At 40.0% G+C, this 13086-nt stretch overlaps 2 protein-coding genes across 6 annotated transcripts in view; one reads left to right on the forward strand and one right to left on the reverse strand.

The window, feature by feature from the left end:
* The window catches only part of MTERF1 (mitochondrial transcription termination factor 1), a 495795-nt gene extending 486881 nt beyond the window's left edge, over positions 1-8914 (forward strand). Inside the window, exon 10 of the transcript XR_012508240.1 lies at positions 8187-8914. The gene's annotated coding sequence lies outside the window, so the exon portion shown is untranslated. The remainder of the gene's footprint in view (positions 1-8186) is intronic.
* The window catches only part of CDK14 (cyclin dependent kinase 14), a 610838-nt gene that overhangs the window by 70379 nt on the left and 527373 nt on the right, over positions 1-13086 (reverse strand). For all 5 annotated transcript variants that reach the window (XM_045519926.2, XM_045519925.2, XM_010959446.3 and 2 more), the window contains 2 exons: positions 10641-10780; positions 5033-5176 (listed from right to left, as the gene is read on the reverse strand). In XM_045519926.2, the coding sequence (XP_045375882.1) occupies positions 5061-5176; positions 10641-10780 (256 nt within the window). In that variant the 3' untranslated portion in view covers positions 5033-5060. The remainder of the gene's footprint in view (positions 1-5032; positions 5177-10640; positions 10781-13086) is intronic.

Here is a 13086-nt window from a genome sequence, read left to right on the forward strand (position 1 = left end):
CACCTGTCTGAGTTCTCCCTTCGTAGGGCACTGGCCAGGCAAAGGCCCTTCCGGCTAGCCTGCTTGCTTTCGTAGAAGCTTCAGAGACTGCTAAGCCCAGAGCCCTCTCTGAGGGATCCTTTAAGGAAAGGTGGGCCACCACGTTCACAGCTCAGCTGACGGCCAGGCCTCAGCGCCCAAGCCAGCGCAGCTCATGGGGTGACCGACCCCGCAGCCTTGCTCAGAGCTCTGCTCTCTCTTCATGATGATTGCGACACCCACCACGGCTGCTCTGGAGTGGGGTCGAATCTCAGGAAAAGAGCTCAGCCCAGATTGCCCCAGAAATAAAGGGACAGGGAGAAACTACAATAAGCAGAAACGAGTCAGCGGAAGCCACGAGAAGAAGAGAAGATGAAAGCAGTGTTAGTTGACATACAGACAGAAAAGGCGGCTGCCACAAGGTCACAGCACAACGGAGGGTAACAGGCCCTGTTTCTCTGGGACCCAGGGACCAGCACTGAGATGGTGGCCGAGATGGCAAACAAACCAAAGCTCCCTGTGGGTTCTGAGGGACAAAGCTCCCTGAGGTCCTTGTGGGCCCTGCCGTGCAGCGAGAATGTCAGCCTGTCTTCCTCACTTCCCCAAGCAACCTCAACAAAGCCCGCCATGAACTGAGGAAACCTCACCGCGTCTGCTTCCCCTGAGAGACCCCCATGCCTGTCCTCGTGGTCATTCCTGTCCCTGCAGCAGGGCTCTGTCATTCTCAACTGCCCGCCTCTGTCCCTCTCACTTGAGTGTTTCTCTTCCTCAAACGTTTCGAGCTTAAGTCGCTGTGTTCTAGAAGTGAAATATATTTTTAGTGATTGAATTCAGTTTAATTTTCCTGATTCCTCTTTTAAAAGGCAGGCAGGAGAAGTGCTCTTCACCAGTGTGGTCCAGCAGAATGTTCTGCGAGGCTGGCAAGGTTCTGTCTGCCCTGTCCACCATGGCGACCACCAGTCGTGTGGGGTCAACGAGCACTTGAAATGTGATGCTGCTGCTGAGGGAACAAAGTTGTAATTTAATTCTAATTAACTAAAAGTTAAACTTAAATAGCTAATGTGGCTAGTGGTTACCATGTTGGAAAGCACAACTCTACACTAATCTTCCTCAAAAAAAAAAGAAGGGGAAAAAGGGATGGATTTTCCTTTCTTGTCTTTATCCAGTCCTGGCCCAAAAAAGTTGATTATTTTACTTCATAAATATACAATTCCTAAATATTTACTTAAGATTTCATAGTATATAATTCAAAGGTTACCTGCGTGAACATCCTTTGCAGTTATTTAAAATGCAGATTCATGAACATCAGGAACCTGGATTTTAAAAAATTCGACAGGGGTTTGGCACCCCACGGTGTGTGAATAGTGCTCTATGAATGTTCAGATATCGATGCCAAAGAGTCTTAAGCACCAATGTATTATATTTTGTCTGAAGTTTGGTTTTTAAAAAAATCTTTATCTTATTTAATTAAAATTCTTGAGCAATTTATGCATCCTACTGTTTACCTGCCAGTGTACTTTTAGGAAATTATTGCTTGATGACTGACTCAGGCAGAGAGTCTACCACACTTTTGACAATGTTGATTAGCAAAGAAACCATACTATAAAGCAAGGAGAGGGTTACCAAAATATGCATGCAGCTAACTTCTTGCTCTTCAACCAAATACAAATTTTTTCATGCACTAGACAGATATTTGTATATCTATTAAGAATTTAATAGGGTCTGAAGACCAGTTGATTCATCACAAAGAGATATTCCATAATGAGCACATACTATTTCAGGAAAATTATAAAACATATGTCTGAAAGAGGCCATTCTTATACCTTATATTCAGCAAAGGGAGAAGCAGACAGAGTGACTGTGCACTTCCTGTCTCAATTTAGAATGACTGGAAAATTAAGCTCAGCATGTGGGTGTATTTGGTATCGCTGTGCGCAAATGTAAGTGATACTAATGGATGTGATATTCAATAGAGTCTCCGGTCTTTTCCTTGGGGAAAATTTCTATGCACATTTAAGGCTCTCTTTAGGAAAGACTCATCCTTCAAAGCTGATAAAGAGGGTGGGGACAATCTGTGCAATCTGCAGTCTATTCATATCTTTAGAGGATAACAAAATGTAGGAAGCACAGTATTTTGATCATCCAGTGGCTCTTATCCCATTTTTAAACTTAGATGCATGTGGCTTTCTTTTCATTTAATTTGGGTATAAGACTCTGAAACCAAAATTGCTTTCTGCTGCAAAGAAGAATGCTTCTTATTAGCTTTTCCAGTAAGGTCAGTTTATGCAAATCCATAGTTATTAACTAAAGAGTTGAAGTGGCCTTAGTATGCACGTTTAGAAACAATCTTGCATTGTGGTATAAGGGGAAAATTAGAGCTCGAAATACTCCTGTCTACTGAATCCTCCATCATTTCAAAAACAGAAGTGATACAACGCATTTTCCACAATTACCTCTGTGTGACTCCCCAAAGAGAGGTGGTTAAAATGCTCCATGACAGTCTTAGCCTCTTTGAGCCCTCAACCTCTCACCTCTCCCCTCTTCCTCTCCTTCCCAATCTCTATGGGCTTTACAAAGAAGTGGGACACCAGAGGAAAACTTAAGATGTCACAGTCGGCTCTAAACAGTTAATTAATTCATCAACAACAAAATTAAAATCTAGGGAAGTACATCTTTCCCTAGGAATACTCTTATTTACACAGACTGTTCGCTCTATAATGTCTACAATGTAGACATTGAGATTCAGCTACTGGTCAGGATAAATTTCACTCTGCGCGATGATGCAGTACGCTATATTACAGGTTATATATTATTTGACCTCTAAGATGACCCCATTTGATTAAAACTAAAACCCTTCAAAGGTGAAAAATTAAAATGATTTCTTTTTCTGCTGACAGAAAACTCTAAAAATCCAGCTTCTGTGCAGCTTTCTTGAGAAAAAAACTTTGATGTTTCTTCAATATAATGGTGAGTCAAACTGAGTTATTTGGATTTGGAAGAAAACAAAACAAAACAAAACAAAATAATATTAAAGCTGTAAAAGTTGATGTGAAAAAAACAAAATTCACAGAGAACATATTTGTATTATTCTCAAATAATTCTAAAGGAAGAGGTTTCAGATATAACCTTAAATCTACTTTAAAAAACATACTACAAAGAAAAAACATTTTTGTAAAGACTTTTGAATAGTGATGACTGTAGTTCTGAGCAGCTCTTTAAAATCTCTTTCCATTTAGCGATTTTTGAGACCTTAAGGGCAATACTTTTGCCCAGTGAGCTGGATTTGATTTACAAGGGGAAGCTCATCTGAAACTTTCTAGCAGGTCTGATTGGCCAGACTTAGGTCAGAGAGATCTCAAAAAGAGCAGAGAAGAAAGAACACAGCACTGTGGTTGAAATTCAAGCTTGCTTGTGTGTGTGTGTGTGTGTGCAAGAAGCAACAGCACAAATAAAGTCCACTTTTTGTTTTCTTCTACCGAACTGGCTAAGGAATCCACAAAGCCAGGGGCTTTCATTACGGTAACACAGGTTAAATACTTTACAAAACATCTGTTGCAACCGTCGTCAGTTCAAACCATTCTCAGAACCAGGGGTAACTGATCAAAAACTCAGCTCCACTCGTGGTTTGACCAACTGAAGTGAGAATACAGGCGCTACTGGGTGAACAGGCTGTGCTTCTAGGTAACTTTTAATCCAACAGGGAGAAGTAACTGGAAGAAGGGAACATCTTACCCTCAGGTGTGGTATGGCCAATCTATTGGCAGCATTTTCCAACTGGCAACAACACATCATCTTTTATCAATTTGGGACGCTCTTCTCCAATCATCCATCAATCACTAAACTCCTTCTGAGATGCCACTAGCGGCCCCCATTGTGAGTATACACATGAGCAAAGTCCAAACCAGCTCAAGGTACTGGCGAACCACCCACAAGGTGGACAGTTTAATTTGCTCCCTCTGCCGTGCTGACAGATCAGCCTGTTAACATATTTCAAATTAACAGCGAGAGGAAGGAAGGGGAGGCCCTGCAATGCTGCCTCTATCTTTTGAATCACTGCAACATCTAATTACTGAACATCTACACCGACAAGTAACAAACATGGGCTAGCAAATAAAAAGCCTTTCCCACAAAAAAGTTTGTCCTCTACTTGCTTCAGAGTTATGTAACATTAAAAAAAAAGAGATATATGTATGTGTGTGTAGGCACAACATTCCAAAAAACCCAGACATTTCCATCCGGCTGTAAAGACACTGCCTTTTCAGAAACCACCATCTTCTGCCTGTTTCTGTAAAGCCCGGGTGATGACCAGGACAGGCTAATGTGCTCAGAGATTGTCTTGTTTAGATTATGCTTTCCATGTGCAGAATAGCAGAGGTCAAAGAATTGAACAGGAAAGAGGGAAAAGCTTCACCAAGACAAAGTCTGTACCAGGGGCCAGGCACGAATCAGAAGTGGGTGAGGTGGTCCATGTGGTCGCTGAGCTCTATGAATCAGGGAGCCCAAGTCCCTTCCAAGGGAGGCGGCTACAGTTCAGTCACACACACAAACTTCTGGTAGAAAGGTGAGTGCTGTACTACCAGAGTTGCTGATTTTTTTCAAGAAAAGCCAGAAATCCAGACTTCGTGTAAAATCTCCTCCATTTAAAAATGAAAGAGACCAATTAAAAAAATTGTGTGGGCCAAAGAAAGTAGATCTGTGGCTTTGGATGTCATGTGAGGTTAACCTTTTTCTAACCTCAATGAAGAATGTGTGAATAGTGAAATGATTCGCTTATGACTAAAACGGTTTGCTTATAACTACATAAACAAAATAACATTTTGGTTAGAATCCAGCAAGTGCTTAATACGAGAACGACTGACAGTACTCTGCTTCAGTAGAATCTGTAATGAATGCTATAACGAACATGAGAGATTCACAGGACTCTTGGGAAAAAAATAAGCCCGAAATATCTCATTGGAAAGATCGACTCAGTGTCTTTTCACTATCACTCTGCAGGTAAAGCAGGTCATCTTACCTGTGCTCTCTTGAGAACGCAGTGCGCATCAGTGCTTGCTATTCGACAGACTTTTGCCATAGCTATTGTTTTTCCCAAAGGCCCGCATGCTTTCTCCAGCTTCTGGTTGCAATCTTACATTTGGGACGGTAAAAATAGAAGACACTGTGGACAGAATGAAAAAAAATTCATTTATGTATTTACAGGTGTATTTATAACCTTTTCTTTTAAAAACTGGAGATTCAAATGCAATGCTGGATGTCCAGCGCACGGAACGTCATGGTGTGCATTGGTCTCGGTAACATCAAGTTGTTACAGCCAAACACACACATACATACTCACACTGATTTACATACACATATGACAGGATAGCTGGCCTTCCCCTCTGAACCACAGCTCAGTTGATCTCTCATATTTCTTTGATCTAGAACAATTAACTTGAATTTGGAAATGACATAAGTTGCTCTTTCTTTGTGACATTCTTTCATCCATTCATTGGAGAAATATTTATTGAGCTGCATACTATTCTAGGCTTTCAGAATCCTGTAGTGTATATAAATCAGAAAGAAAAAAAAACCCTGGTTTCTGTAGATTCCATTTAGGGGAGACAGATGATAAACACTCAAATATACCAACTAGTCACAAGTCTTATGAACAAAAATAAAGTAGGGAAGAGAAACGGGAAGTGCTGGATGGAAGCAGGTCAGTGAAGGCTTCCCAGGTGTGGTACATTTGAGCAGAGACCACAAAAAGGTGAATGGGTAAGTCATGCACTTGTCTAGAGGAAAAGCAGAGACAAACTGTAGAAAGAGGAAATAGGAAAGGCTCCCTAAGGAGTGAGAAGAGAAGCAGGCAAAGCAGTTAGAAGACTATTGTCAAAATACAGGTGAAAGAGGATGGTGCATGACACGGGACAGGGTGATAGCAGTGGAGAAGCGAGGGTGGTGTCATTCCTGATCTGTTTTGAAGGCAGCGCCAACAAGGTCTCTGGCAGAATTGGGCCTGGAAGTGACAAAAGAAGAGGAGTCAAGGGTCACTTCCAACAACTGAAAGAATGACATGGCCATTTATTCACAAAGCGAAGACTACAAAATGAGCGAGTCTGGGGGAACCACCAGGAGCTCACTTCTGGTGATGTGAACTTGGAGACACCTACCAGATGGCCAAGTGGAGATGCTGAGTAGTCAGTCGGCTGGATATGCAAGTCTGGAGTCAGGGAAGATGGGATGGGAGGTAGAAATTTGGAAGCTGTCAGTGTATAGATGATGTTTAAATTGTGAGATTGAATGAGATCACCTAGACTCTAGGGAGCGTATGCAGGTAGAAAGATTTGAGGATTAAGCCCCAGGGCACTCAAGAGTGAGAGGTCTGACAGATGAGGAACCAGCAAAGGAGTCTGAAAAGGAATGTTTAGGAAGGCAAAAGGAAAGTGTCCTGTCCTGGAATCCAAGAGAAGAAAATCTTACTAGGAGATGGTGGTTAATTGCGTCCAATTATACTCATGGATCAAGATGAGGGCTGGGGCAAGACCAATGGTTAGAGACGAAAACCAGCAGTTTTGAATTCTTGGGTGCAAAAGCTTGATTCAAAAGAACTCAAGAGAGAACGGAAGTCCAGGAACTGGAACAGCAAATATATTTGAATGGGGTGTGTTTTATTTTTAAAAAGATGGCATGGAGCTAAGTTAATGGCGTAAGGTTGCTTTAGGATAATAATACAGGACATATATAGGAATAAGTAGGAAACCCCACCAACATTAGAGCTGGGAAGGTCCTTAGGGATCAGTGTCTCTAAACGAGAAACTGGAAACCCAAAGAGACTAAGGCACTTGTCCAACGTTGCCTGGCGAGTTAACAGCAGAGCTGAAGCTAGAATCCAGGTGGTCTGATTCCCAGTTCAGTGTTCTTCACAGTGCACCAATTTGTTGGCCTTCTTTTACTGCAGATCTGAGTTTTGTGAATTAGCAAATGAATGTAATAAAATCAAGGACTCTGTGCTATGAAGTGTATTTTGTTCATTTACTTTGACAAGGGTAGTTCAGCTTCAATAATTTATGTAACTTGATAGTATACACAGGAGAATGCCCTGTGGTGTATTTGGGAAAAGTAATGAATTTCTTTTAAATCAGCCCTCCATTTACTTCCCTGCAATTAAATCTTTGTGAAGAAGTGGGGCAAGGCTGTTGGGGTTTGGGGATAGAGGGAGAATGACAGGGTGCCACCAGAATTAGCCTGCTTTAACTGCCAGATTCCTAGGTAACTGTATCATTATTCTTGCTTTATGAATTTATAATTACTGCTTCAGTGGCACCCTAAAACACCACTTCTAAATTTTGGTATTACATAAACTGGTGAGGTTTTAAGGACTAGTACCATAAAGAAAGATATTATATTGTTATATGTTCTTCCAAAGCAAACAACAATCTGGCATCAGCATATAATTTCATTTTTATATGAATCCATGGAGTGACTGCAGTGCTCTATGTAACCAAGGTTCTAATAATATTTGACGCTCTGCTCGAAAGGTCTGATATATTGAAGTAGGCCAAGAAGGCTGAAGTCCATTTTAAACTTATTTTTGTTCCAATCTTCTCCTTTTAACCTGGGTTTGCTTTCTGCTTGGATAAGTGTGTTTTCTTGTGGACACTCTTCTTAAAAAAAAAAAAATGCTATGACCTATCTTTAAGAATGTGACTGCTATGGACTTAATTGTGTCCCTCCAAAATTCATATGCTGAAGCCTTAACCCCCAATGTGATAGTAATTGGAGATGGGGCCTTTGGGTAGTAGGTAGTAGATGAGGTCATAAGGGTGTGGCTCTCAGGATGAGATTAGTGGCTTTATAAGAAAAGGAAGGGGGCGGCAGGGAGAGAGAGAGAGATTGTCACTCTCTCTCTCTCTCAATGCCATCTGAGGATACAGGGAGGTGGCAGCCTGCAAGCCAGGAAGAGTCTCTTATCAGGAACCTTGATTTTGCCGGCACCTTGATCCTGGACCTCGCAGCCTTCAGAATTGTGAGACAGAAAAGTCTGCTGTCTTGAGCCCCAGTCCATGGTGTTTGTTACTGCAGCCTGAGCAGACTGTGTATTAATGTGAGGTTCCTGAAACTGATAAATCCAAACCATGACTTGGTTGCTAAGACAATCCATTTACTGGTTCTGTAACACTTCTTTTCAGAGGGACCGCCTTCCAAATCTCCTTGAAAAGGAAGCGTATGAGGACCCCGGCACTGCGGCTGCTGCTGCTGCCATCTGCCAGGAGGTGAACTTACACAGGACTCCATGCTAATGTCAAATTTAACTTTAAGAATTTCCAGAACTTCTAAATATAGTCTGCAGAATATTAACCTAGATAACAGAGTCCCCCAAACTAGTCATTTCACCTCGAAGAACTAGTTCCCCAAGTCTCCAAAGCCTAGGAATTCTTTGTTTTGTAAACATGTTTGCAAGCACTACCACGTTGTTCAAAATGGAAATGACTGTGGTATTTAATACTGAGATTGTCCTTTCTTGCGACTGGATTTATGCCTCATAATGATTATCTACTAGACACAGAAATAGCATTTCTGTAACTCAAAATTGTTACCGGAGGCATTTAGCAGAATCTTACTTTAAAAATATAATGATTTTTCATCTTTATTCTCCCCCCTTCAAAAGGTTTCACTGCTCCTGATGTTTAACGTTATGCAAAGACGTGTTTCTGCCAATGAATATCGCCTTATGGTTATGCTTCTGCAAATAGCCTGCTGTGAGCTGATAAAGGGATTAATGCAGCCAAAATTCTTAATCTGTGAAATTACAAATTAAATTCTCATATTAAAAATACCACCCTGAGGTATTTTTTGTGGTTTTAATTCCCCTCTGGTGTTCTGCATACATTGTGCTTGTTAATGACGGGGACAAGGCTGTCTCCGTTGGCAGCCTGCTGCCGAGTGATAATGTGTAGGCATTTACTTACTGATAGAAACTGGATTTAACCACTGGCTGATAAACTAAGTGGCAAGTGGGTAATAAGTCCATATTAACAGAAGAATACTACTACAGAATTCAGAATTCATAGACCATCAAAATCCTGGCTTAAACTCAATCATCAAGTCAGATGGGATAGAGATGTCACCAAGGAGGAGTGATATCAAGTTACAAGTTATACTAAATGGGAAAACAAACCATATGTTTGAGTTTGATGAGCCATAAACTAATGGGTCCATGTGCACCTTTTTTTTTTCCCTCAGGATGGGAAGATGTGTCACCAATCCCTTACTTTTCTATTGGGATTTCATCTTTAATTTTGTTTTTAAATGGGGATAGCTATACTAAGGGTCACTGGGTAGACTTTTTGAAAGGAAGTAGGGAAGAATATGGGATAGATATGGGCAGGGAATGTATGAAATATTGAAGAAGATTTCTGAAGTATAGGGGAGTAGTGGGTTACTGTATCTACAGTCACTTTAGGGTAAAAAAAGTAATGAGCATTAAATACATGAAATCAGAAAAGATTTAGGGTAGAAATACCCAAGAGTTGTTACTTGGGACTCCGTTCCAGAATAAAGGGTTATTGTCATCAAGGAGAATTCAATACAACCATGGGAGGGGAAAAGCCTAAAATCTAAGAGATTAAAGATATAACTTTTATGTATATCTAGGGTAAGTGATGTATATTCGAGGATTAATAATCATATTACAAATATCTATCTATATATGCAATATATTAATTTTAAAGCAAACAGAAAAGTAAGAGAAGAAATCTCTCTCATTGGCACTTGGAAAGAATGTACCACCACTGAACAAAAATGGTCTACTGCAATAGTGTTTTCCAAAATTTCATAAGAGTTTTGTTTCACACTTTGGAAGAAAGATGAGATCCTCCCAGCCATAAATCCTCCCCAAAATATTTAAAATGTAATTGGAAAAGGCTGTGTAAATATGAACACTTTTGTAAAAACAAAACAAAAACCCACCCAGGAATGTGTTTTGTTTTAAAAGACCCAGAGAAGAGCTCTGTATGAATACCAAGAGCATTTGCAGTCAAACTGAATTACGCGTCTTCTGTTTGTACGTGTCAATTCTGTGCATTAGCCAATTGCCAACCCTGTTCGTCAGCTCACTGCATAGCAGTCCTTTTTAAGGTTATTGTTACAACTAAGATGGTCTCTGAAAATCAAACAGAAATGAATCATTTCTACTCTGTGTAATGCAGCCACTTAAAAAGTACTGTATGCATAAAGCACTAAATATGTAAATCATATTTTCCTTTTTCTTTATGATGGTTCACATCATTTTTTTGGACACACACATAATCAAATACAAAGACACGCAGCTGCAGACTGCAGAGCAGAGATAGCAAAAAAGGAATCCATTTTCTTCCTATGTCTGGTAAGCTAGCAATTGAATGGCTGGATTCCACTAAATATATATGCACACTACTCCCCTCCCCCACCCCCATTTCTCTCTCTCTCCATATATATACATATATAATAATATACACACATACATGTATACGTGTAATACATACACATACATAATCTTACAGATGCACATATAAACATGTGAGCCCCTCTACATGTGTGTTACACACAGGTGCTAAAATCATGTCCCTGCTTTGAGTAGATGTTTTCCAATTTGTTGTACTCACTATCGGTCAGCTCCCATAGCCGTGGGGGCAGGTCACTAAAATATTCATGGCTCAAGGCTGCCTGTGCTGATAGTCTGTTCTTTGGGGAACATTGTAGGAGCTTGGAGGCCAGATCCTCTGCATGGTTCACATAGCTGAGCCTGAAAACACAAGAAAACAAGAGAACTCAGAACAAACAAGAACATCCACTAAATAAGATAGAAGGCTCACGTAATTTTTCTGGACTTATTTGTTCCTGGTTAAGAAAACAAGCTACATTGCCTGTTGAAAAATAGAAAGAAGCAGAATTCACATTACTTCTTAAGAGTAAAAAGCTAAACCAGCTTTTATTCTTGACATCATGGTCTCATTGATTTCACATATTTCTACTATAAACAAAGGGTTGATACTTTCAGGATAGAATTAGGTCCCAAGGTAGAAAATTTCAGAAGATAATTTATCAAATAGTTGCCAGAATTTGTTTATAGACTATATGTACCGCATATACATCTGGATACATTTATAGGACAATTAATACAAAATAGCCAGGAGAATTAAAATAAATCTGCTATTAAATTCTCTTGTTACTAAAGTTATTTTTTCTTCTAAGAATTTACATTTTCTTACATTGATTATAAAATTATTGGACTAAGCACCCTTTTAAATATTAACAATCATAATATTAATATGCAGGTTAACAAAAGGGATAAGTTTAAACAATATAGAGCTGAATCAATTCAAGACGACCTTCAAAGCCCCAGGAGACAGAAAGTATGTGTTCTCAAGATTACCAAATAAGCAGAGGAGTAAAGTCGTCCACAGGGTACAACTCTCAAACGGGTTTTTCACAGAAACTCGGTTTCACTGCTCAAGGCAATCAAACCCAGATAATTAACATAAAAATGATCGTAAAAGTCTTCCTAAGGTTGACTACCAGTTGTAGGTAGTTGAACACGTGTCGAGCGCTTTCACGCACTCCCATAGTTATTATTCCGACGAGGTAACTGTTTCCATCCAATAGCAGTGGGAGCTACATGGAAGTCAGAAGACGTAGTGGGCTGCTCAGTTAGCAGGTGGAGAGGATTCAAGGCCATCTGGAACTAGCTAACTCTAAAGTGGTCTGCCTTTGCCAAGCTCTCAGATCCTTTCTAAAGGCTTCTACCCACAGATTCTGCAACAAGATGCACTAAGTGCAGAGACTGAGGAGCCAGAAGAATGTGAAGAAAAGTTGCATCTGCTAGTGGGTATTTTTTCAAAAGCCTTGAAGCTATGAAACACACAATTAGCCAATAACTAACTTCCCTCAATGACCAACAATCCTCTCTCTTCCCCTCCTCAAGCAGCTCTTTAGTATTGACTTAAATTTCTTAAGGGTGGGGGCGGGTGGGGGGAGGGTGGACTGGGAGTGAGGAAGAGAAAAGGAGGTAATGCATTTGGGTAGAGGAAGAGAAAGGGAGAAGGGCAAAGAAAAGTACTCAGCCATAAAAAAGAGTAAAATAATGTCATTTGCAGCAACATGGGTGGACCTGGAGATTGTCATATGAAGTCAAGTAAGCCAGAAAGAGAAAGAAAAATACCATATGAAATCACCTATATTTCAAATCTAAAAAAATGAGACAAATGAACTTATTTACAAAACAGAGACACACAGACATAGAAAACAAACTTGTGGTTAGTGGGGCGTGGGGGGTGGAAGGATAAATTGGGAGTTTGGGATTTGCAGATACTAACTACTATATATAAAATAGATAAACAGCAAGGTCCTACTGTAGGGCACAGGGAACTCTATTCAATACCTTGTAATAACTTACAATAAAAAAGAATATTAAAAGGACTATATATGTACAACTAAATCACTATGCTGTACACCATAACACAACATTGTAAACTGACTACGCTTCAATAAAAAATAAACAAAGAAAAGTTTACTCCAAAGATCCAATTAAGAGACCTTCTCACAAAATCTTCACAGGTGAAGGTCTCATGTCAGATGGGTTCGGTGTTTGGCCCCTACAACGGCTGTCTTTAAAAAAACCCATCAGTGGCTTGGTTTTAAATATCTCTTCCTAGCAAAGAGAAATTTGTCTGCAGGAAAAGGAGGCATTCTTAAAATTCTCTATGGTTTTTTTCTTTCTTTCTTTCTCTTAAGAGGGCCCAGGGCCATCCAAATTATTCCTTCTTCTTCTTAAGACTTTCACTGTTATAAACTTTTCATTAGTATATTTCTAAATACCAAATGCAAAATTTCAGATAGGTAGACTTCATGGTAAAAACTGCACTGATATTGAATGTATAGTTTATATGTAATTGTAATGAACAACACACTGGTATCAATTATACAGCTTTGATAAAACACAGCAGGGCCAGATGGAGACAAGATCTGAGTTGCAGGCCTGAGTCTGTTACAAGAGTGATGAACCACAGTAGGTCTGCAGTCCTTCCATCTCCACCATGCCATGCTTCAAAC

The sequence above is a fragment of the Camelus bactrianus genome, chromosome 7 (genome assembly GCF_048773025.1).
Source record: "Camelus bactrianus isolate YW-2024 breed Bactrian camel chromosome 7, ASM4877302v1, whole genome shotgun sequence".
Lineage (NCBI taxonomy): Eukaryota > Metazoa > Chordata > Mammalia > Artiodactyla > Camelidae > Camelus > Camelus bactrianus.